Below are 27,546 nucleotides of genomic sequence, written 5' to 3' on the forward strand. Positions count from 1 at the left end.
GCAATCTTTACTACTAAGCTTAGACTAGGCACTCATACAATTATCACTCATTAGCTTGGACTAGACACTCATACAATTATTACTCATAAGCTTCGACTAGGCACTCATACAATTATTACTCATTAGCTTGGACTAGACACTTATCACTCAGCTTGGACTAGACACTCATACAATTATTACTCATAAGCTTCGACTAGGCACTCATACAATTATTACTCATTAGCTTAAACTACGACTTCTACAATCTTTACTCCTAAGCTTAGACTAGGCTCTCAATTATTACTCATTAGCTTAAACTATGACTTACACAATTATCACTCATTAGCTTGGACTACGCACTCACGCAATTATTCTGACACTCAAATTACAAGCAAGTACTGTAGCCATATTAATGTCACAAAATTTGCAATTTAATAGCAACTTAGAACCATAAGCATCAGCTTTCAAACATTTCTATAAAATAGACGGACAGAACTCGCACAATAACAAGTGAATATTTACAATATTTCCATGGGACATCTTCCAAAGTTACAATGGCTTGTGCCAGAAGAGCACATGGCAAATGACAGGACAAAGCAGCGGTGACACGACATATGCTCCTGCGACATTTGAATATCTCAGAGGGCATAGGGTTAGAGTTAGGATAGTATAGAGTTTTTGATTCAGAATAAGGTATAGATAAATATTAGGGTTTATTTTTTGGGGGGAGGTTAGGTTTTAGGTTTGGCTTAGCATGCAGATTATCCACTGGAGCAATTGTCGCCGGGTCAGACGTTAAGGTACCCAAAGCAGCATCACTTACTCTTTTGGAATATCGGAGATTACTGTGAGCTTAATTTTAGAATGGAATCTCATTTGATGCATTACCATGGTAACCAAATAAACATACAATGCGTAAAATTTTGTACAATTATATATTGTGTATTTTTATGAGAATTGCAACTGATTTCCAAACATTTTAAATCTATTGGGTTGCTTTGTAATAATAAAGACTGCTCACATTGTCAGCTATTCATAGATACCAAAATCACAGAGCACCAACGATCTACACTAAGTTTTTAATGAAACATATGAATATTGAGTTGCAAAAAAGTCCAAAAATTTGAAAAGGAGATAAATATGGGAGGTAAATCAGCCAAATGAGTAGGCCTAATATTAATAATTACACCAGTCATCAAATAATCTGAACCAGTGATTCCTATATACAGATCAATTTATTAAAAGTAAATCTTTTCAGAACATAATTGCCAATTTGTGAAGAATTACTCTTCCCAATTTTGCTATTAATTTGTGAGAACTGAATATCTTTTGGAAGAGCATTCAGAGAATACATGTTTAAATTTTTTTGGACTTTTTGTGTGTGGGGGGGGGGCTTACAATAATTACTTGATTAATGTTTCACTACCTAAAACATTGTATATAACATAGTAAGAGATTGAACAGTATTTTTTTTACATAATCATACTCAACAGTTTAGTATGAATGATCAAATGATAAACAAAGTCCTATAAGCCCTATCACATTGTTTTCTACATACATTAATCATTGTTTTTTACATTAACATCCAAAATTCCTTTCCTATACCTGTAAAAATGCTTCAGGTACGATGACACTTACTTCAATATATCAAACCATGGGCCATGAAATCTACCAATACTTGAAAACACTGATTTATATTTACAGAGACCATTATAAATCTACACATACTAAATAACAGTAAAAAAAACACACTTCTTGGTGTACAAATAACTTTTTCCTACCAAAAAAAGTAATAAAATAATCCAAGCCCAAGTGATGTCTGAAGGTTTGCATGGTGATATGGACAATCGCAGAAGTGGTTAAAGGTACGCCATGCATAAAGTCTTGGGAAGAACTAAGAAAAGTGGATAGACGTAGAATTGGAATGGATAGGCGAGAAAGTGGAGGTTACAAAGTAGAGAATCTTCTCTATCTTCTAACCTTAATTGTCTTGTTTCTCCATTTCACTTCTACATCTATCCACTTTTCTCGGTCCTTTCTAGGACTTTCCAAATGGTATACCGTACACAACTTACGCGATTGTTCAAGCACAGTTGTACTTGATATGACAATTCACATGTAACTTGTCTTCAATTGATTGATCAGGCTCAGTGTCTTTTCTTTTAGAGTTGTCCAATATAAGAAGTTGCTTCACACCACTGTCAAATATGGACATGTGTTAGCTACTACTAGTTTACCACAAACAATCAATATCAGACAGCATAATTCATAATGCTTACTTTCAATCTAGTCTTTTCTCCAAATTTTTCAACCCTTTATTTCGGGCAATTGTGTTTTTCATGAAATTTTTAAACATAAAGTTTGTCAAGATGGCATTCTTGATCGACAGAATCCGTATTTTCAGAGAGCTTTCAATGCATCACACATGCTATATTTGGAATGTTACTTCAAAATAACTGATCTTTAATGGTTGTCTGTTTTCATAAAGTATCAGCAAAAATTTAATTACAATGATGGTACTGGGATGATTACAAGAAAAAAGTGAGGTTTCATATTTACAGTGTGAGCTGAATGATACAAAGGAATAAACTACAAGGAATAAACTATGAGTTTGTAGAGTGAGTCTGGAGTGATTAGGTGTGGGCGACATCGTCTTCAAGGAAATCCTGCGCTTGATCCTTGCTGATGACATCAATGTGGCTAACCTATTAAAGATAGATAGATACAAATGAACAAGTGTATTTAAAAGGTCAACACAGCCAAAGGACATTTTGTGATAAATTTTACAAACATTTAAGTCATGTACAATGATTGTGTTATCTCGAAACCATTACATGACTTAGTTGGCATGGGGTCGTTATCTTGTTGGAAGATCCAGACCCCGGACACACTGCCAAGAAATTCAAGAAATGGTTTTGGGAGGACTTAATCAATGTTTTGGAGTGGCCAATCCACAGCCCTGACCTGAACCCTATTGAAAATCTGTGGAGAGATCTTAAGGTGCAGAGTAATGCAAGGATACCAATCAACTGGAAGGACCAAGAGAAACTTGCAGAGGAGGAGTGGTGCAAAATCCCATTCGACACATGCAGGAACCTAATAGCAAACTACAGGAGGCGTCTGTAACCCGTCATTGCTAATAAAGACTATAGGTGATGACATTGATAGTACTGGCCTATAATGAGATTTACATAAGCTGAATGTGAATGCTGATTTCATTGATCCCAGTATTATGCATAGATCAAGAGAAAGCACTCACCTTATTCCTAAACTTGACACCATAGAACTTGTCTGCTGATTCCAGTAACTCTGGCCTGAAGGTTGTTGTGATGAATTGAGCATTAGCTGCAAGCTCATGGATCATATCTGTATGAGAAGAGAGGTATGTTAGAATAGAGGCTTGGTAAGGAATTATCTATCATTCAAAAACTAGTAGAATATATAATTCCACAAATATATACAAATATTCTAATTATTCACATTTCATACTTATTTTGAAGAGAAAGTTGTGCGCATGTCGCAACCACAAAGCGTAGGGTCCCAGAAAGCTCTAGGGTTCTAAATGCTCTCTGCTGCAATCTGGGCCTATCTGAATGGTTTTTCCTCCTCAAATTCAATCAAATTTTATGGGTAATACTGATGTATTTTAATAAAAACATCAGATTCAAGTTTAAGCCATCAAATTTATTTTTCACAGCAGTATCAATAAATATCACACCAATGTCTCTTCCAACCTCCATTTTGTTTTTTATCTTAGGTGATGTAGTCAACAACAAAAAACCCAATGCATTGGCAGTGTCAGTCATTACCAAAAATGCACTTGTCCAAGTTGAATTGCAGCCCCAGCTCAGATTCACAAGCGAGAGGGTGCTAGTCTACATGTGGGACTACAATATTGTACTCATTGTGGTCCCACATGCAGACTTTAATGTAGGTAGACCGAGTGTGACATCAACCGAAAAGAGATTACTTACCAGCCACTGCTTTCCTATGCATGGCATCTAGAGCCGAGTCAATCTCATCAAAGAGGTAGAAGGGAGCAGGATCACATTTCTGGATGGCAAAGATTAGAGTAAGGGCTACGAGGGACTTCTGACCACCTGACAGTTGCTGCATCTCACGAGTCTCACCAGCTTTACCAGAAAATGAAACCTGAATGCATCAGAGAAAAAGATTCTTGTTATCATCTGTGGGGTGTTAAAATCCTAGTATCTCAAAATTTTATATCTTTGACAGCTCAGAAAATCTTGAAGGTTGCAATTTTTTCACCCCCCCCCCACCTACACATGATTAAGTAGGCCTATGCTTAATGCATTATGTTTGAAGGGCAGTATTTCATTATCCCCCGCCCCACATGTTTATGCTACTACGCCACTAAGGCTTGTGGTTAAATGTGTGGTTTTCTCAGGGGGGTGCGGGTGGTGGGTTTTGGATGATGGAGTGAATGATAATGGGGTAGGGGTGAGAGGGCATGTGAGGTTGGGGGTAGAAAAGCAGCCCATGTCTCATTTCTGCAATGCAAGCGAGACCAAAAAAATGGGACCAGCACAAGGATTATCTGAAAACATGGGTAGCGGCCTGAAATTGTAAGCTATCATCTTACCTTGATGCCAACGCCTGTAAACTGTTCTACCAATGGAAGTCCACTTGATCCAGATGGTCCTTCACTCTCAAGCTATAATACAAAACAAATTTTTAAATATCATCAGCAGAGCCAGAGCATTTTCACATGCGAAACACAAAATAAAAAAAATTACAAAAAATAAAATCAATCATTGTAAATATATATCACTGCTCCCCTCTTTACAAAAACATTCCAATATACTTAAGTTTTAAATGTCAAATCATACAGAAGCACATAGCAAATTGGGGATACTAGGTTCATCCATTTTTAAAACCACATGCCACCCGAAAGAAAGTTTGTTGAAAAAATACCAGAAAATAATAAAAAGTATAGGTGAAGGTTTGAGGATAATCCATTAACGATTTTAAATTTTTTAATGGTTCACGACTAAAATGTTTTTTCTCTTAGGAGTGGTTGTGAAATAACTTATCAGTTACTATTGCGGGAAAATAGAAACCCTATTTTTTTGATTTTTTGGAAAATGTTATTTCATCGAATTTTTTTTACTACCCAATATACGGGGAATCTGCTTGCATATTATGTCACAAATGAAAAAAAAAAAAATTCTAATAACTTTTTCAATCTTTCACGGATTTTCCTCAAACATTCAACCAATAATTTCTACTATTATTATCTTGCTATTTTTACACAAAAAATTTTATTTGGGGTGAACTTCCCCTTTAAGATATGGCATGTGATAAAAATTGATGAGAAGGAACAGAGCCCTGTTGCACAAAAGCAACTAATATATGGTAGCTCTCCCATTCAATGGTAACAAACAGAGAATCCTTGATTTTGATTGGCCATCGAACATTTGTTACCATGGTAGTTACTATTTGGATTACAACAGTACCTTTTTGTGCAATAGGGTCCAGAACAGGGCCCCGTCTAACAAAGAGTTGCGATTGATCCGATCAATCGCAACTATGGAAAGCCAGCAACATCAACATCTACTATGCATGTTTATTCAAAATATTTTCGAACTATTATGTACATTCATGCATTTATTGTTTTCTTGCAAGTCTGCTGTGCTTCTATTCGTTTACAAAACACATTGTGCAAATTTCCTGTAGAAAAAAAATTATGACACTGATGGATTTCCAGAGTTACGATCAATTTGATCAATCGTAACTCTTTGTAAGACGGGGCCCAGATTATTCATAAAGAAATCAATGACTACTCACCTCTTGAGATGTTTCATAGTCTCCTTTCTTCATGACGAGTGTGGCTTTTCCTCCAGGTACCAACTTCTCAAAGACTTCACTGAAGTACTTGGACACCTGCTTGAAGGTGAGCTGGATGGCTTCATATTTACGCAGTTCAAGGACATTCATCAGGTCAGTAATTGCCTGTACATAAACATTGATTTATCAAATCGTTATTTTATTATCATCCTTGCAGAAGAAATTCAAAATACAATTACGTATGACAATTGAAAGAATGCATTCCCCTTTTAACTAAATAACTGGCAATTGCCTTCTGCTCCAGTTCTGAGGAAATGGAAACATAACATGAAAAATCATGAATATTGTTTGAAGGTGGAATGCACAAATAATTACATTCATTACCAACATCATAAAATTTCAAATATCTTTTTGATCGAATGATATCTATCTAATCATAAATTTACACGAAATATCTACATAATTTTATTCTTGACAGTTATTTCTTGTTTTCATGAACTTGATTTAATTTTTTTTTTTTTTTCAGAGGCCCATAACAATAAGGCACATGGTAGATGCAGTACTTTGTGATGATAAGGAAAAGGAATTTTATCAAAGTACCTCTGAATCTGATTGATCTCTATCCAATCATAAATTGATACGGATCATTTAGAGAATCTCTTTCTAGACAAATTATTTCTTGTTCTGAGATATTTTTTCAGTAATAATAAATAACTGGATGGTAAACTTTGCACATAACACCTACTGACGAGATAAAACATGGCTTTAATAAGAATTGAAATGAGTAATAAGAAAAGTTAAAATCTTTGAAGGTTTGCATGGTGTTCAAGATAACATAGAGGACGCTTATGATTCATCATGAGATTATTCCTGAAAAGGACTGAAGCAGAGCTGCCAAGTAGTCCTGGTTTTCAGTAATTATTACTGAAAATTGAGGAAGAATACTGGTGGTTTCATGCAAAATACAGATTTCTAAAGTTTCAGTTTTATGTGTTGTGTATGGTATTTCTCTTAAAATACTGATTTCTTCACCAAAATACTGAAATGTTCTTGATCAGGTTGGCATCCCTGCTAGAGGTGAATTTTTTTTTTTTTCAATATACTTACAGCATGACCACTGTCCAACTCATCCTTGCGTTTGATGAGCTTTTCCTTCTGATCTGAGAAGTTGACAAACTGGTCGAGGGCCTTCTTGTTGACGTGGCTGTATTTCTTGAGCTCTTGGTTACACTGTTCAAGCTTCCTGAACAGAGCCTTGAGGGAGAGGTGGGTGTACTTCTCAAAGGCATCGCTGGGCAGGGATCCTAGCTCTCGGATCTTACGCATACATTCTTCTTTCTGTAACGTAATGGGGAGAGCAAAACAATAAAGTACAAAAAAGTCTGGATAAGCCCACCTTCTACAGCTTGGGCTATAATCATTAGACCATACCTTGTGGGAGATAAGTAGAAAAGAAATCTTATAATCATTGACCAAACTGTGTATGTCAACTTAAGAGCAGCAAATTCAAAGCACATGTTCTCTGCATCATCTATGTTGAATTTAACATTAGTCTAGTAGATTTCTTAGGCCCCGAGATTCAACTCGGGCCAATCCTCATTTATATAATTTATTTAGTCACAAGTAGAGACGACAGTTTTTTTAATTTTGCACTGAGCATGAAATTAAACCGAAAATTGGATCTAAGGTTGATATTAAGCTTACTTTCAAGATGAGTTCTAAATTCATTTTTTTTTCTGTTTTAAGAAAAAAAGTAACATACTACTAATTGCAAATGCTGAAATACCTTTTTGAGGAGCAAACTCTGTTTATTGGTCATCTTCTCCAGCATCTTGGCATCATCTTGGATTTTATCACCGAATTCTCTTTCCTTGCTTTTCCATTCTTCCAAGTCACCTTGTTTACTGCTCTGTTCCCGATTCAATCCTTCCAACTGTGCATCGATGTCTACGAGTAAAATAATTGTTGAAAAAATATATATACATACAATATTAATACATATTGAATTGAATTGAACATATATTTTTTAACGTAATTATGACGAATTGAGAGTGAAAAATAAAACAATTGAATGGGATTGAATCAAGCAATAATTCAAGGGATTTGCCATATACACAACAACTTTTCACAGAGAATTCAAAGGGTAAAGTGGATTACCACGTACCCAGGCATCTCAAAATTTGATCATAAATGATGTGGGAGTCTCAAAGGATAAAGTCATAAAACATCGCGGCGAGAGCGTTTCAGTCACGTTGTGAACATATTGTGCAATGAATGATGAAAGCATACATTGGTTAACACTGAGAGATGTGAGAAATTTTAAACTTTTAAACTTAAAACTAAATATGAGCTCACCTTCTAGCCTTGCCTTATTGGTATCAATGGCCGTTTCAGCAGTCTGCATCTCCATTGTATTATTCTCAAGCTTCTGACGACGATCTTCAACTGAGATTTCTTGTAACTCCTGCAAAAAAAATTGTTTTAAATTAATAAAACCCCACCTAAGTGGAATGCAACTGGCAGTCTCGCCTGCTTCACGAAATCCAATATAGCAGTAGCTTCGACTTTGTAAAAATGTGATGTCTGAAATGTATAAAAAAATTATTTGATTATAAGTTAAATAAACCAGAGTCTGATCGATTTGTAGCCAGCGCTCGATTGATGCTCTCAAGCCCCAGTGCATATAAGGTGAAGCTGGTGTCTGAGAGATTTTTGAAAATAGCAATAGGTAGAGTACTGGTATCATAAAATATGGTATACATAACGATGGACATGTGAAAACCATTTTGTCTCAAATTCTCATGCCCCATTAATTTGAAGGTTAATTTCTATATTGTTTTCATAAATGACAATCAATTTACATTACTTGTAAAGTATAAATTGCGATTATAAATTGTTATCCCTCCAGACAAAGTTTACAGGGCCCCATCTTACAAAGAGTTACAATTGATCCAATCAATCGTAACTCCATGGAAATCCATCAGTGTCATAAATTTTTCCAAAGGAATTTGCACAATGTCCTTTGCAAACAAAGAGAAGCACAGTGAATTTTCAAGAAACAATGGATGCATGAATATACATCATAGTTGACAAATATTTTGAACAAACATGAATAATAGATCTTGACGTTGGTGGCTGTCCATTGTTGTGATTGATTGGATCAATCGCAACTCTTTGAAAGACGGGCCCGGGTATGCCACTGGTGGTGATGACACTAAACATAAAGGAAAACAGACTGACCTGCATGTGCTGTTCTCGTTTCCTATTCAGGTTCCCAGAAAGGTAGTTTTCAATCTTATTCTTCTGTCCTTCAAGCTGTAATATAAAACAATTAAAAGTAAACAGAAAAATCATACTCAATTATATTATCTATGGGATAATTGAATGGGGCGATTCCATGCTAGAAAAATCAGCCATTTTCACAGCATTTTCCAACCTGCTGTCCAAACGAACAAAGAACTTCAATTTGTTTTGTGGTAATATCAAAGTACTACTGGGTAAACATGCAAAAAACTGACAACCAGCAAAAATACGTTGTCCATAGGTGAATTAGAGCTCAAAACGTTGCGTGTCGTACGGGACATTTCTGCGTCCCGTACGACACACAACATTTTCACCTATAACTTACCCATAATCAATTTTGTTTGTGTTGGTTATTAGTTTTTCACATGACTACCTACTATAGCTTCATCACTGATAAAACAGAATATTTTATTGCTCAAGCATTCGGCTAGGAAACTAGACATTGTTGTCAAAATGTCCCGTACGACATGTATGGAATCACCCAATGCATCTACCAATTATATGCTAGTTTGATTTCAACTTGCTGCCCAAAATAATTCAAGCTTGTAAGGGTACCCTCATAGTAGGGTAGGGACAGATCTTGGCTGGTTGCAAAATGTCTGATTGAAAATAAAATTCTGCAGACAATGAGACACTTGTAAAGGTGCAGCTTTGTATGTTTTTGTTTTATTTGCTAATTAAATTGTTTTATACTTCATGTTACATTTTGCAATCTTTTTGATATCATTCCCTCAAAGTTTAGTTTTTGTGCAAAAAAGTTTTTAATTTTCTCAACATTACTGTTTATGGGGAAAAAATGTCAAATTTGAATTGATTTTGATGTTGTAAAATCGCAATTTCCTATGTCCTTTATCATTTTCTTAATTCTTATATATTTAACTTCATTTATGATTGAATGTCTTCCAAAATTTCATCTTGATCAATTTGAAATCTGCGTAGAAATGGGCAGTCAATGGAAATGTGAATGTTCAATTTGTCTTCTTCTTTTTTAACCAAAAGAGAAATTATCAAACAATTAAACAAATGAAAAGTCTTTTTACCTTGACTCGTTCAGCAAGGGCTTTCTTGTTCTGCTGATTCAAGTCTTTAATCTCATCATTTAAACTGTCAACCTCTCTCTGGTCACCCATGCTCAGCTGGGAAAGTAAATCAGTACCTACAAGAGAGGGAATGAAAATGACATTAAATCCATGTGCTTGCGCCCGGCGGAAAAGATTTTCATTGGTTGAATGACATGAGTGCTATAAAACACCCTTTCTCATTGGATATTGCTTCACAAATAGGCCTGCCCTGCATAGATAAAATGGTTCTCAGAACACCAATTTGGAGCAATTTCAAGGTATTCTATCTCACTCATTTTAATGTAGCTTCTAAGATAAAATGGATCTCTTTCCTTCCAAGTTATAAGTCAATGTCATGTTCATTCACAATGTTATTAAATGAGTCCAGATGAATGAACTTGTAATGTGCTACATAATGATAACTAACCATCAGGGTTCTAGCCACGCCGGGCGGCGCCTCCCGGGCAAGGCAAATTACCCACCGCTTCTTGAATTAAAATTGGATGAACCACCCCGCACATTTTCTGAAAAATAGAACTAAAAGTTTGCTGAATACATGTATGCACTAATTCAATTTTATTTCAAGCTGGCAAAGTTGTAGTTTTTGCACAATACAATGTCTGCATGCATTATTTTGCCAAAGACACTTGATCTTGATAAAAATTCTTTCGTTGTGAAACTCCGCTTAGCAGCTTCACCTATTCATATTTAACCAGCCCTAAATTGGTCCTAGCTAGAAGCCTCCCATCCACGTACCAATTTCCTCTTCCAGTGACGATGCCGTACTACGCATGGCCTCCAGGTTGGTATTCAGACTCTGCTGACGTCTTTCCTTGGGTGCCATCGATTTCTGGATGACCTGACTCTCTTCCTTCATGATTCTCATGTCACTTCGCATCTTGTCGTAGATGTCCCTGAAGCAAAGAATACGATCGAGTAAACTTTCGGCTGGATATTTGTCTCGGTCTCATTTCAAATGCAAATAACTCACTCACTATAAAACCTGTTACAATTTTGGAATAAATTTTATCAGAAAATATCATTTGTATGGACAAGTGGAACGCCCCAGGCTGTTTGGCCTGCATTATTAAATGCAATATTGAGATAGAATCGTCATTGTAAAATTGAAATACCGAGCATTTATCTGTTTCATTTTTTCATTGACTGGCCTCATCGACGCTGCCACTTTCGTCGGAAAAGAGGCACCTGTCTTGCTTCAGCCAAGCAGGAAAGACAAAATGAAGAGACTTCTTTGCTAACCCACATTGCTGCACCTTCAAATCATATTTTATTATAATAATAACGCAGTTCTTGTATAGCGCATATCACATTATGTCATAACGTCCCTATACACTTCCAAAGGACTTGGATATTATTACCCCGGCTTTAGCCCCACAGCCTTTTAAAGCGCGGTGGCATTAAATGGAATAATTTCCTGCCAGGTATCCATTCACCTCACCTGGGTTGAGTGCAGCACAATGTGGATGAATTTCTTGCCGAATGAAATTACGCCATGGCTGGGATTCGAACCCACGACCGTTTCAAAGTCAGAAGACTAATCCACTGGGCCACAACGCTCCACATTTGATTTGATTGATTGACTTAAAAGAGCCGCAACCAATAGACTACTCTCATGTGAATGCCCCCCCCCCTCCCTTAATAGTACAGCTAAAATATGCAGCAATGTTTTACATGAATTAAATGTTTTCCATGACTTTGCTGTTAACAAGATTATGGATAACTTTCCTGCCCCCTTCTTTTTCATTGAGAATGGCACCCAGGCAATAACTCATTCCTCCCTCTCAATCTCATCACCACCCTGCCCCTCCAAATGTATCACCGTCCCCCAGCCCCTCCCTTGAATGTGTCATACTTGTTCTTTCTATTCTTGGTCTCTATCTTCTGCATGTCACTCATGAGACTTGTAATGTCAACCTCCACCTTCTGAAGCTTGTCTCTCAGTTCCTTGTACTCCTGCTCCTGGTTACTCAACCGAGTTCTCAGCTCCACAATGCCACTTTGAAGCTCCAATCGAGATTTACGTGTGTCGTAGTAGCCTCCTGTGATGGCTCCCTTGCGACTAACTTGATCACCTGAAAAGAAAAATTCATGTTTAAAATTACTCTTTGGGCACATAAGGGTGCGAAGGATTTGTGTATACATATTCGATCAGCTTAGTTAATGAAATCGACTGGCAAAAACAGGTAGATACATCTAATTATTGAAGTAAATAACATTAAAAAATTAATAATTATGACAGTATTTTAATCCAGCATGCAACAACATCACATGGCACTAATCAGGTAGACTATGGCCCGTATTCTGAAGTCGGGTTCAATTGAAACTCAGGTTTAATGTTGTGGTTTAAGTATGGGAAGCCAAAAGTATCAAAATTTTCATTAAGTTTTACGTTTCTTATGTTTACCGTGCTCTTTCCCGATTCATCGATGGTGAAGACAATAATCTTTTCATATTTCCTAGACAATTATGAATGATTTGAGAGCCAAATGAGCTGAAGTATGATATCTCTACTGTTAGTGATTTATGTAACAATTGGCTGTCCATACTTAAACCACAACTTTAAACCTGAGTTTAAGTTAAACCCGACTTCAGAATACGGGCCTATGTAGCTCAATAAAGGTCATGAATTTTTCAAATCCTAAACCTTGCGTAAAGATATAACTAAAATCCCATTGCAAAATAATTTGTCTAGGTATGACAGAGGTGGTCAGTAATCACAAAAAGAGCTGTAAAAAAGCAGGAATCGAAAGAGCTCCACATTTATATACCAAGAAAAGCTAAAATGAGCTGAAATTCAGCTGAAAATCCCCCCCCAAAAAAAAAGCCGAGATCAGCCAAAATGGTGAACTTTCACGCCCCCAGTATAAACAAATGTTACCTAAATACTTTTAAGTGACACAAGACTTACCTTCTAAGGTGACACAATCAAGGTTCTGGGTTCGAGAAAAGCTGGTAGCCACCTCAATGTTACGACAGATCAGGGTCTTTCCAAAGACATGCTTGTAGACATTAGCGAGTGTATCTTCATACTCCAGGTTGGAAACCATCGGAAGAGCATCCTGAAATAATGGTACAATAGCAAGAAAGTAGGATTTTAAAGGGGGAATTCATCCTGATAAGTTGGTTTTAATCAAAACAGAAGAAAATAAAGAAAAATATTGGTGAAAATTTGATGAAAATCTGTCAAATATTAAGACATTTTTAAATCTAAATTTTGTGCCGTCACAGAAACCTTGGCCGTTGAACTCCGTGATTGCCGGAAAATCAGCTCATTTGCTGTTTTGATTTTTGGATCTTATTTTCTATTGATTATGATTACCTATGCATGAAATCAGAATTTTGCTTTAAACAAGAAACATAGGTCCCAATTTTTAATTTTTTATATATTTCTAATTTGTATAACATAGCTTGTATTCTCTGTATATTGCTGGTAGGCCTGAGTCATATCGATTATTTTGAAAACGGTGTTCGACAGGTTTAATTCGATCAAACATTGATGCATCGAATTTTGAAGGCGGGAAAATCAAGTCAATTTGTTTTGCTCCGGCTGGCCGCCGCCGATGCATGCATGCACGCGCACTGTGACAGTATGCATTGGGAGGGTACCGTATGTGTTGCTCAAGCAGATGACAGAGCAAAGTTCGTTTGTATTTTCCACGATCACAGAACACAAAAAAGGGACAATGCAGAATTCTTCCAGAATATCTTAAACAATGATTTTTGCAGATGACAAAATATAAGTTTAAAATGTAACAATATTGAAGACATGAATCACGCAGATTCGATCCGAATGATTTTTGTTCACTCCACTAGCAATCGCAGCCGTACGGACTCGCACACACTACAGCCCCGTCCACTCACTCTCCCAAAACGACAGGCGTGCTTGCCGGCAATCAAGTGCTTTACCAGCGGAGGGCACTGTAACTTGTCTGAGATGTAGTTGGATCCAAAATTAGCTCCAAATTGATGGGAATAAATATCATATGTAATTTTCTCTGGATGGTCTGTTGAATTGGTATTAAATGCTGATATAACGATTGTGAGGAAAGATTGTGGAATATGACTGATGTCGATGTTCAAGAATTAATCCTGATATGATTGATAATCCTTTTTTTATTTTAGACACAAGTGAAGAGCATGAGGATATCGAAATAAATACGAATGTTTCGGATCGAGCTCTAAATTTATATAAATTATTCTTGAATGTTATATACATGTAATTACGATTTTATAAGATTTTATGGCCATTCTAAAATATTGACAATGTCAGCAAAGTATGTTATGTTCATATGGAAGTATTAATTAATACTGTCATTATTTTTTTTTATTCCATCTCTGGACGTCTCCGAGAAAAGAAACACAATGCGCATGCGCATTCGATGACGACATGACATATTTTCCATTCATGGATTCAGAGCCCAAAGTTAGGCACAAAAGAGCTTCAAATTGATGGAAAAATTATCAAACGTAATTTTCTCTGTTTTATCATGTAAAATGTTATTACATGGTGAAATTACGATCGTTAGAAGAGTTTATGGATACTGACAATGTTCGAGAATCAATCCTGACGTGATAATTTTTTTTAGACAAGTGCACTCACGTCGATCGTGACTGATGTGATGTCCGCCCATAAACAATTGAAATGAAATACAAATGTTTCACATCATGCTCTAAATTCATATTAATGATTATCATATGCACATTATTGTTAAAATATTACGATTAAATAATGTTATATGGTCATGATATTAATATTGTTCATGAAAGCAAGGTTTATTTTACGTCGATCGTGTCAATTTTTTTTGTTTGATTAAAGCACAGTACTATGCATGCGCGATCGATGGCGATGACTCCATTCATGAATTCATCGTGCATAAATCTCAGCACGAGCAGACCAGTAAGACTCAAACTCCGATAGAAATAAACTTCAAATTAATGGTGAATAGGCATCATAATTACACAATCGGTTTCATTTTGGGGGGAATATAAATCAAGTAGTAGTTAAGTTAGACATTACTGTTTATTTTGATGATTGTGTGAACCAAACGAAACGTTTGATCTAACTGGGTTTTTTTTTTCTGATGCACCGATTTTGCAAAATCTGCACCGGCGCTCGATGACATCGATCGAACACCAATTTTAAAATCGATGCGACTCAGGCTTTATTGCTGGTTTACACTGTGAAGTAGAGTGATACTTACTGGTGATTCTGGGTAGACAGTATCTCGGACCTCCAAGCGATTGAGAGGCATGAAGGTCACTTCACCGGGCATCTTCTGTTTGTTCATCTCTGATAGAATCTTCGTACTGATCATATCCGTATCCACAATGTGGTAGAACAATCTGTGACAACCAAGAAATTTACTTTTAATAATAATAGTAATAACTGGATTATAAGGCACTTTTTGCCTGAGGATACAAAGCGCTGCTATTATTACCCCGGCTTTAGCTGCGATGAACATATAGGCTCTCAAGCATTATAGGAATTTCTTCCTACCGAGTACCTATTCACCTCACCTTGGGTTGATTGCAGCACAATGTGGGTAAATTTCTTGCTGAAGGAAAACACGCCATGGCTGGTATCGACCCCATGTCCCTCAGATCAAAAGACGAGTCATAACCACTAGACCACAAAGCCCCCATGACAAACTCATATACTCTCTTAGAAAATCCCTCCCAAAATTAGAGATGAACATGATTTTATCATGCCAATTTATATAGATATCTTGACAGTAGGTTATTGTCAAGCAATGCCACAAAGCGCAAAGTACATACATTGTCATGTAATACTAAATACAAGCTGGTATGTAGTCAAACTTCGCACTGTTGGGTCTCCAAAATTTTGAGCGCTTAACTCTCAAGGAGCATAAAGTACATAAATTGTATACATAAATATTAGAAACCATATTTGCATCCTATGGTGAGCTGAGAAATGTAAATAAAATGGATTAATTTCTGAAGATGAAAATCCTAGTTTTCAACACTGACTCTTCCTCGTACGTATTACATTTCCCCCTTTTATATCACCCTTGTGATAAATGTAGATGACTGACTTAAGTTTTGAGTATTAATTCCAAACTGACCTGCTGCCAGCAGTGACCTCCACACAGGTGTTAAAGCGTGAAGCGCAGGAGAAGTTTTCAATCAAGACTCCGTGGTAGCCTTCCTGGACATCTCGATGGATGTTCTTCTCACGGAAGTTATCCAGGACTCGCTTGATGCTGTCAATACCACGTAGTACGGCCTGGAAGAGAATTTAATACAAAAAGACATTTGCCGGTATTCTGAACTCGGGTTTATAGTTGTGGTGTAACTATGGATAGCCAGTTGTGACATATTTCCCTAACGGTAGAGATTCAATGCATCAGCTCATTCGACTCTCAAATCATTCCTAACTGCCTGGGAAGGATAAATGAAATTGTTGGTTTCACCATAAAAGAATTAGGAAAGAGAACATTAAACATGAGAAGCATTTAATGTAAACAAAATTTTGATGTGTTTGGCTTTCCATAATCTTAGCACAGAGTTAGGACCAGGGTTTAAGTTAAACCAGACTTCAGAATATGAGCCATTATCTTAAAAGCACATACGAACCACCAGCCTTGTCTATCACCACATCAAGTCTTCACCTACTCAAATCTGGACAGGTTCATAACCCATAATGCAACATTCTGACCAGTGTAGTCTTGTAATACAAAGTGTCCCAGAAAAAAAGGAAACCGTGATTCAGTGTAGTTTTTTCCTTTTATGATCATAAATTTAATTGAGATGTACATGAATGGAAAGATATACTTCCTTTCTTTTATTCAAGACCCATCCCAAGTACATAATGCACGCATGACTGAGTTAGAACAATGAAAAGTGGTGCTACCATATTTTCATTTGCCAGAGCAAATTACAATATTGAGTGAGTTTCTCTGGCTTTTAATGTTATCTCTTCGGAAAACAAATTTCATAACTTTAATATCCATCTTTTCCTCTTGCAACTTTTCCTTGTCCATGCATAAGGTCTCATATGAAGAGGAAAAAGTGGATATTCAAGTTATAAACTTTGTTTTCCGAATAGATAGCAGTAAAAGCCAGAAAAAGTCACTTAATATCGTAATTTGCTGGTGCAAATGGAACTTTGCTATCACCTATTTACATTGTTCTAACTCAGTCATGCATGTATAATGAATGTTGAAATGGGCTTCAAATGAAAGAAGGGAAGCAGATTTTTCATTAATGCACACCTCATGAAGCAAATGTATGATTATGATGGCACCAAATGACTTCATACTGCGATATTTTGTTATCAAGTAGCAAAGCAAGTACTCTCCTCTCAAAAACATTTGAGTAGTCTTTATACAAATAAATTTATAGGTTAATTTATTCTACTTACTATTAAAAGTTTTGTCAAAAGGTAATTTGCGCAGAAGCATGTAGATCTTGCGCGAGTAAGGTAATTGTGATGTCAAAATTTTCACTGTCACTGCATGCGATGGACCCAAACTTGAGTGGCAATGCATTTTTATTTCACGCATACTCAAAATCACTGACGTTTTATGACTCTATATGGACTGAAATGACCAGTAAAACGTAAATTAAAATTCCATGATCGAGAGTGAAGATTGATGAGGGAACTACATATTCACTTTATCAACTCATTGACCAATCCCATTGCAAGATTCATAGTACATGGAATATAATTTCAATTAAATCATCAATCAAATACAAGTGTCATTCTGAAACACTTTTATGGTTAATTACAGCCTAGGATTGGGCCTGGGATTTTAAATGAGATACCTTTCCGATCATAGATCGAAGGGTCTGTTCTTTCTTGTGTAGTTCTTCCCTGGTTGTGGCAATCTCTTGCTGAATACTGTTCTCCTGTCTCCATAGAGCACTGAATAAAAATATTACAATAACACACGAACATGGTCATTCAAGTGAGCTCCTATAAATTACTTTTTGTTTGTTTCTTTGTGGATATCAATGACTTCCTGACTACAATCGGTTAAAGAATTAACTACTCAATTCATTCATTCCTTCAAAACTTATTTTTTTCAGGTTCTATTCAGTAATTTTGGAATAGACAGGACTACTAAAGCCTGCACAACAGAGATTGATATCGTAAGCGAAGGCATCATTTCATGCAAATCTCCTAAGTCAATTCCTCTATAACATAGAATTTGTGTGTACTAGAAGCAAAAGATATAGAAACTAGTTTTATGCATTCAGCCCAGACTGTGTGCTCAATAAGTTTAAGTCCAAAGTCACATCCATCTATTTCTCATCTTTTCAAAACATAATACAACACAGTAGACTTTGCTTTCTCTGAAAGGACTTGGCTATTTGAGATGTTTTGTGGACTTGAGGGGGGGGGGGTGGCTTGATGGTCATTAAAACAATGAAACAATAACTAACTTGCGCTCATTCTGAAGGTCATCTTTTCGTTTCTTGAGGTCATAGTGACTCCTATTAGAACCTTCAACCGTGTCCTTCATCTGCTCAATATCGATGTTCAGTTTGGCCATTCTTCCCTCAAGATCTTCATTTTTACGGATGTCAGAGGCAATGTCATCATGCAGCCTGGAGATCTGTACACAAAACAAAGCAAGATAATTTGACAAAGTTAGGTCCTGTGTCTAGCCTCTCCTATGCAAGCAAACATATACAGATATATCATTCTGAAAGATAGCATGACGGACAACCGACTGACATTCTTTTGATTTCAAAGGCTAAATACCTGTTCTTCTTTGTCCTTGATGGACTTGTTAAGAGATTTCAGTTCCTTGCGTATCCATTTATCCCTATCTTCTCTTGTGGTAAACTGGTTTCCTCGACCTTGTTTGGCAAAGAGCTCTGTACGGCGCTGCTCACATTGCTGTAATCTGTAAGAAAACAAAAGCCGAATTAATATACAAAGGTATACCACAAAGAAGTTTTTATTCAATTTCAATGGAAAGTACAATTACTTTGCATAAATTAAATGGGACCCTAACCTAATGACATCTCCTTTTCTTTCTTTCTTCCTTTCTCTCTCTCTCTCTCTTCCTTCCTTCCTTTCTTTCATTCTTTTTTTCAGTACTTTCCTCAACGTTACTGTCATGATGGCTTATGTTTGTATCAATGTGTCACGATGATGGACAATCAAACTGCCCGGAACGTCGAGACACCTCATAAAGATTAAAGTATATCGATCATGAAATCATAGAAAAATTATATTATAGAGAAAAAGTTTCTTTTCTTTTTTACACTGGTATAAGATGACTCTCTTGGCAGTGGCATGGCTTCCAGTAAGAAACTATCACAAGGTACAATGAAGAATAAACCATTTTTGCCAATTTAAAGCACATTGATAAATTTTGCTTAAAAATGAATGGAATCCTAGGTAGCATTTCATGAAACAAGTGGTGATTTTCACTGAAAGCTACTGAAATTCTTGCATCTGATTGGCTAAGAACAACTAAGTTGGGAAAAATCACTAACAAGAGGCTTCATGAAACAGTCCCCAGGGTGGCCCGTTGCCATTACCATCCAATGGTAACGATGCTTAGCAGCCAATCAGCACCCAGGGAAGTTACCATTGAATGGCTATAATAATAATTGAATAGAGCTAATACTATAATACTATAATAGTAAATTTTGTGCAATAGGGCCCAGAAATGATTCTTACCTGGCTGTACACTGCTCTTCCTTACGTTGGAGATCTTCATAGCGTGGCATTATGGCTTCTAGCTCGCCTTGTTTACCACCTATCTCAGTGTCTAACTTTTCAAGTTGGATCTCAATACGACCCTAACAAAAAAATCAAATTAAAATAATTCATAAAATTCTTCTAATAAAATTTCATAAGTATGAACAATAACAGAATCAAATAATATGCTCAAGCTTTCTCCTATACCTTGAAATTTATGTTTGAAATAAAATCAATGGTACCATATTGAACAGCAAGTTTTATACAGCAGTTTATTGGATATTTGTCAGATTTTTTAACTTTGGCAAATCAGCAGACCAAAATATGTTTTTAATGCATCACTAAAACGTCATATGTATATTATTCATAATGAATTCAAAGCCTAATGGCCTACGGTAACCACCTACGATGGGCAGAACTGAAGCAAACAAATGTAATAAATTCACCAATTAAGGTATTAAAGCTAAATGAAAGTAGTTGCAGTAAAACACTGATTTCGTGAGAAAGTCTGTAAAACCAAGGTTCAGCATTACTATATCATCGTGGATCTAGATCTGGTACAGTTACATAAACTGAATTTTGTGAAATCATAAAATCTAAGCTGAAACACGATCACACTGAAGATCGCCAACACAGATAGGCACACATGGGACAGCGTATTATTATTGCTGGAATAAAGACCAGACGGAAGTGCCCGAATCCGTGCTTATTTTGCTTATTTCTCAGCAATTACACAATTTCTTCCAGAATCCTTTGGCACATATTTTTTATTCGTACAGACACTTGGGTGGTTATTATATTGGATTCTGTAAAAAGTCATTTTGAGATTGTTACCACAACTGGCATTTATCTTTAAACAATTATACTTCTACTGACCTTTGCATCCACATCACCCTTGACCTCTTCCTGCAGATCCTTGACGGATAATTCAAGCTTGGCACGGCGTTTGAAAAGATCTTGTCTCTCATTGGTCAAGTGATCTCTCTCTTCATTGGCTGTCCTCAACCGACCTTTCAACTCCCGAAGTTCCTTGTTGATTGTCTACAATTAACGTCATAGTGAAGGTTACATACATTTTCATTTTTGCTTGCAAATATTGTCTTGATATTCAATTGTAGCATTATAAAATATATTTTAGAAAATAAGAGGAAAGCCCTTGGCTATCTTGTCTGCATTATGTAATTATTATGCAAAAGTTATTGAATTCTCAGTTTTCGATTTGTGACGTTTTATACAAACAGCTGCCCATATTTTATGTAATATAAAAATAAAATGCATAAATTTCGACTTTGTAATAGTTCATGATGATTACAAATTTGTTTTTTTAGGAGCGGGTATGAAATGATTTGTCTGTTGTCAGTGATTTAGTGAAGGTACAATAAAAACCATTTTCAATTTTTTTTTAGAAAATGACATTTCATTGATGCTTTTACTACACGATATATTGGTATGTTGCTGGCATATGATGTCACAAATAACAAAAATAGAATTTTAATATCTTTTTGAATCTTTGGATTTTTCTCACACCGTCACCAATATTTCTAATTTTTTCTAGTATTTTTAAAATTCAATTTTTATCAGTGATAACTTCCCCTTCCATCAATAAGATGATAATTTTACCTTGATCCTTTTAGAAGCTTCCTCTTGAGCATCTCTGATGTGTTTAGTCATCTCTCCACTATTCTCACGTTTATTGGCAAGCTAAGAAGAAAAGAAAAGCATCACACATCTTTAATCTTTCAATGTAAATTTATGTGATGTGAATACACTTTGAGCATACTGCAATTAAGTTATGTGGCATGATAGTTCTGGGCCCCGTCTTACAAATAGTTACGATTGATCCGATCAACCACAACTATAGAAAGCCAGTAACGTCAGCAACTGAAATGTATGTTTGTTCAAATATTTTGTAGATATGATGGATATTCATACAACCATTATTTTCTTGAATATTCTGTGAGATTCTCTTTGCTTATAAAGTACATTGTGGAGATTTCCTGTAGAAAAAAAAATTGACATTGATGGATTTCCATCACTTATCTTCAAACTGCTTTTACCCAGTCAAATACAACATATTCTTATCATAAATTGTGGGAAATGAGGGTCTAAACATATGTATATATATATATATACTTGAAATTTGACCTGTCTAAAGGACACAGATGCCCCCACTTAAAGGTAAATGCTAGTTTTGGTAACGATATCAAAATGAGTTCGTACAGAATCCAATGAAATGACCACCAAAGTGTCTGTTTGTATAAATAAAACGCATGTGCCAAAGGATTCTGGAAGAAATTGTGTAATTGCTGAGAAATCAGCAAATAAGCACAGGATTCGGGTAGAGCGTCGGGCCCGACGCTCAAAGCAATAATTATACACTGTCCCACGTGCGCTTATCTGTGTTGGGGAAGTTCAGTCTGAACATTTTTCAGCGTAGATTTCCAGATTTCACAAAGTTCAATTTATGTAACTGTACCAGATCTAGATCCTCGATGATATACTGACAATTAAGCCTGGTTTTACAGACTTTCTCATGAAATCAGTGTTTACTGCAACTACTGGAATTTCTCTTTAATGCGATCAGGAATTCATTCAATATGATTGAACTTAATATCGTGCAGAAACCAATATGCATATATATAATGCAAATTTAGACCTTTGAACCAACTCGCATATAAAATGAGCTGTGACCTCTGACCTACGGACTCCGAATTCAAACTTAGCCTGTATTTTGGTGTCATCTACCTACACACCTAAAAAAATTTAAATCCATTTAATATTTTTCGAGTTATTGCGCGGAAACCAAGTGGGGGGACGGACGGAAGGACAACGCTTAATGCCCCATCCAGACTTCATCTGCGGGGGCATAAAAAAAAGATCATTCAGTAATCACATTAGCCATTTACCCAGTGTTTTTATTTTTGTTGGTCCCAGGGGAGAGGGACCGGATCATGCCGAAAATTTGCAAGATGGGAGAGAATGATGTTATCTACAGTTGCATAGCTCAACTTCACTACATTTACACATAATATTTTATGACTTATGCTAATTTATACATCCAATTAGAAGTTGGTTGTAAATCTATTTCAAAAAGCCCTAGAACAGTTTTTTTTTTTTCAGAGAGACTGTGCATATTTGGTACTTTTCTGAGGCATATTTATGATAAACATCAATGACTTACATCTTCAAGTTTCTTCCTTGTGTCCATGAGTTCCTGGTTGTGAATAGTATACTCAAGGGATCTAAAGAAAATAAAACACAAAGTTTTTTTCAATAGTGTACTTTAAGCCTATTTCTAGCAAGAGGTGGATGTTGCCATTCAAATTCATTACTACATTATATAAAAGTATAATGTCCTAAAACAGTTAAGGTGTGAATGATAAGATTATAAAACCTTACCTTTTATTGGGTAAATTTTGCAATTTTGCATGAACGTTTTGATTGGGTGTCCGATAAAGTAAAATATCCCTGTATTTTCTTTTTTAATAAAAACCATTCTCAAGCATGGAATGGGCTAAAAAAATTCAGGACATGATTCTATTATCCAATTAATAATTTAATATAATAAGTGATAAAAGGGTAATTTTAAAGCAAAGTAAAAACATTATCGAGAGAGGGTGCTAGAAACATTAATTATCAAATTTCAAATTTGCACTTTAACAGAATCAGCCATTGGAAGATTGCAAGATTGAAATGTTATATATTAGAGTATACATGGCCATTTCAGCCACTGAGCTGCACCTTCTGTTTTTAGTGAGCCTTGGATTGACTCTCAATTCACATTATTGGCCCTTTACCAAAGCTCTATATAGGCTTAAAAGGGTCTAAGAAAATGAAATATGACTTGTGCTGATGAGCTTGTTTTAATGGAATACTGGAATAAATAAAACATGATAAAACTGGAATGCCTTGGTCTTATTCCTACATGATACCCTTCTTCAATAAACCCTTCTAATTATATCCCATTTCTCATACCAACCTCCTCATCTTATCCCATTTCTGATACTGCTTGAGTTCTTCCTTCTCTTCCTCCAGTGTCTGTAGTCTTTCCTCAATGTACTTCAACAAATCTTGAATCTTTTCTCTTTTACCCTCTGAAAAAGTGTAATATAATAATAAGTCATATGATCAGGGTCTTAAAATAAAAGGTTTCTCTTTACACACGACTTAACATGTTACTAAACTAGGGCTGACTGCTGTCCATATGGGAAAGGAAAAAAAATTCTCCAAAAGTTGCTGGAAATTTGCATTTCATAATCATATCTATATAAATCCATGAAATAACCATCTACTATCAAAATCAATTTGAAATATTTGTATTTAGTTGGAAACAACCAAGAAAATTTTGAATATTCCTTTCTTTAAGGACTATGACAGAAGGATTCAATTGACGTCACACTAGATCTAGGCGAGACAAAACCTGAGTTTTATTTCTCAACAATTCACATTATCTTCCTATAACTTTGAATATGTTATGTCAAACCATATACAAACAAAACTAAGAATAATTTTGCTGACTTTTGTTTGTGTTGAGCCGGGTGATCACAAATGTATATATTATCATCATTGCTATTATTTAAACACCAAACAGAGTACAATAGAATGATGAAATATGGCTTGACAAAATAAAAAGGCTTCCTCCACTGCAGGTCCCAATAGGCTAGTCCCAAATGTGGTCTAGAGAAAGAAGAAATTAAAAATTGTCTTTTCTTCTATGGGTTAGTCAGCGGTGATGTTTAAACATGATAGAATCTAATTTATAAAAAAAAACATTAGCATGCTAATGAGAATAAATAGCAGAAAATTTGAACCAAATAACAAGAGGGTATGTGATCCGTTTCATTATAAAAGGAGATGCATATGCTGAAAGGATGATATAAAAGAGTAGCAAACCTGTTTCTTTGAGAATTGTTTGACTCTCTGCCTTTCTTTCATCATAGACTCTGGTACCAGCCACTTCTCTCAATAGTTTAAGACGCTGAGAATCTGGGGCCGTAGCCATCTGGTTAATCTGCCATGACAAACATTCCAGTATGCAAATGGTTTAAATAGAATACCTAGGCCTAAGTCATTACATGGTTGGTTACAGTTAACCAGCAGGGTAATAAAAAAAATAAGAACTACCCCAAAAAGTGGTTGAAATTTCACATTTCACATCTTTACATCCATGGAATGTTCATCTATTTTCTATATTTCCTTGAAAGTGATTTAGTTGGAAACTATCAAGAAAATGGAGAATATTCCTTCTTCCTTGACTCTGAAGATTGTTTTCAGTTGATGTCACACTCTATCTACTACATAAAAATCTACACATGGGACTACAATATATAATAAAAATTGTAGTCCCATGCCAGTTAATAACTACTCTTTTCAACTTATGTGATAAGAAATGAGGATCTGAGATAACACCATCTCTAACTTACTTATCGATAGTAATAAAGAGGCAAAGTATAATGGTAACAGCACTCACCATAGATTTGCCCCAGTACAAATTTCATATTTATAACTCATTTTACATGTACATCTGATTTGTTTAATATACTCGTTTTATTTCATTCATATTTATTCAGATTATTTTGCTGTTTGACAAATAAAATTCCATACCTTTCCTTGTTTGACCACGTAATAAGGATTACTCCTGGAAAATCCTGCACTCTCCAGCAAATTCATTACATCAGTTTTTCTGTAGTCAATAAAAGATATAGAAGCCACATTATTGAAAAAAATATATTTCAAAAGGACACATATATACAAGGGTCTTCTTTAAAGGAACCCAACGGTTGAAAAAAAAAACAGATGCAAGATCAAAAATTAAATGCGACATAATTATTTATAAACAACAAATAATAGAAGTCTGAGACTCTGAGTTATGGAGACTAAGTTGTACCAAGCAATCAAAAGATTGAATTGTACAACACAAAATGGATGCATACTAGCAATGGTTGACTGGTGTTATAGGGATCCTTATGAAATGACTAGCTAAGAGCTAATCATGTGATATGCATCAGTTTTACTGTTACAACAACCATGCATTTTTTTTCCAAGGAAAGTTGATTTGCACATGGGTGCTTCTCGCCCCTGATTGTGTAGGGACATAAACGCGGTGCCTAGTGGGCTGGAAAGGCTTGCTAGCTAAGTCAACTCATTTGGAGGAGTTACTCAACTGTGATGTCACAAAATCAAAACAAAATTCATAACTGATATTCTTTGACATATTTCCATCCAACCTTCACCATTATTTTTTTTTCTTTTTTTCTGCCTTAAATAGACCAACTTGTCAACAGGGTGAATTTCCCATAAGTCTGCAACTCACCTACCACCAATGTGGCTTAAGCAATATAAACTTGACCTCTTGTTACTACTCTTTACTAAAAATGGTATCAACTTACGTGACCATTTTCTTGTCCAAGAAATACTGATCTTTCTTAGATCCAATGACACGACGCAAGGTCACCTCTTCTTTTTCAATCTGTAAAAATAGTTATGATCATGTATATATGAGAAGTGAATCCAGGGTCCCCGTCTTACAAAGAGTTACGATTGATCCGATCAATCGCAACTATGGACGACCAGCAACGTCAACATCTATTATGCATAACAATTTTGTTGAACTTTGGTTCACAACACAAAAAACAGAAAATAACGGATCTTTTACCAACACAGATGAACTTTCATAATCGTATCTAATATGCATGTTTCTTCAAAATATTTTCTAGCGATGATGTATAATCATGCAATCATTGTTTTCTTGAAAATTCACTGCGCTTCTCTTCGCATACAAACGACATTGTGCAAATTTTTCGTAGAAAAAAATTATGACACTGATGGATTTCCATCGAGTGATTGATTGGATCAATCGCAACTCTTTGTAAGACGGGGCCCAGGTCAGTGATGTATCCTCGACACAACCTTTATCAAGGGCAAGTCCAAGCTAACAAAACATTGATTGAATAAAAAGACACAATCCAAACAACTATAATGGTGAAAATACCATCGGAATCACATGTAAGATAAGAAATTTCCTAACATTTTAAAATTTTGCGTATTCTTCATTAAACATCTTTTTTTTTTTCATGTGATTCATGAAACATTTATATGAGCAACAAGGTGATATGCAAATATGAGTCAGTGATGTCACTCACTCGCTACATCTTTTGCATTGTACTGTATGGATTGTACAATAATTCAATATCTGCAAATTTTACAATAAGGTTTCTATTCATCAAATCACAAGTCGTAAGATGTCAGCACTTTTCAATGCCTTTTTTGTAAATCCCCAGGAAATTTCCCTAAAGAAAAAGTATATGTTTGACTTGTTCATATGGCTAGAATAAACGATTTTGATACTGATGGGTGCACTCTCATTTGATTGGGGACGAGCTAAAAACACATAGCCAAAAAGACATAAAGTGTGGGAGAAATGACAGATGAGACAAGACAAAATTATTTGAAATAAGGACAAAAAAAAAAAGAGCTCTGTATTCTTTGAATTTATTGCCGAAATCTGGCTACCCCTGAAAAAATTTGCTAGCCCACAAGTGTATACTTACAGGAATCCTGTTGTCGCTGTTCTCAAAGATGATCTCGACAAAGGCAGAAATGACCCTTGGACCAGTACCTTCATGCAGTAAACCCTGACGCTGCTCAGGACGTAGATTGTTGAACTCGTCGCTGAGAACAAACTGGATGGCTATA

The 27,546-nt window shown here is 35.7% G+C and overlaps 1 protein-coding gene across 1 annotated transcript; it reads right to left on the reverse strand.

Annotated features, from left to right (window-relative positions):
- Positions 1 to 388: 388 nt before the first annotated feature.
- LOC129273665 (structural maintenance of chromosomes protein 3-like) lies at positions 389 to 27,546 on the reverse strand. The gene is made up of 27 exons (XM_054910731.2): positions 27,402 to 27,546; positions 26,241 to 26,320; positions 25,456 to 25,534; positions 24,745 to 24,862; positions 23,831 to 23,945; positions 23,033 to 23,093; positions 21,472 to 21,552; positions 20,728 to 20,892; positions 19,831 to 19,952; positions 18,901 to 19,045; positions 18,579 to 18,751; positions 17,958 to 18,057; positions 16,256 to 16,416; positions 15,374 to 15,515; positions 13,081 to 13,231; positions 12,025 to 12,244; positions 10,908 to 11,065; positions 10,131 to 10,246; positions 9,028 to 9,102; positions 8,143 to 8,251; positions 7,574 to 7,734; positions 6,895 to 7,125; positions 5,788 to 5,952; positions 4,583 to 4,654; positions 3,954 to 4,131; positions 3,239 to 3,345; positions 389 to 2,684 (listed from the first exon to the last, which is right to left on the reverse strand). Exons 2-27 carry the CDS (start codon positions 26,246 to 26,248, stop codon positions 2,613 to 2,615), a joined length of 3,285 nt encoding a protein of 1,094 aa, XP_054766706.2. The 5' UTR covers positions 26,249 to 26,320; positions 27,402 to 27,546; the 3' UTR covers positions 389 to 2,612.

Source organism: Lytechinus pictus, chromosome 12 (assembly GCF_037042905.1).
Source record: "Lytechinus pictus isolate F3 Inbred chromosome 12, Lp3.0, whole genome shotgun sequence".
NCBI lineage: Eukaryota > Metazoa > Echinodermata > Echinoidea > Temnopleuroida > Toxopneustidae > Lytechinus > Lytechinus pictus.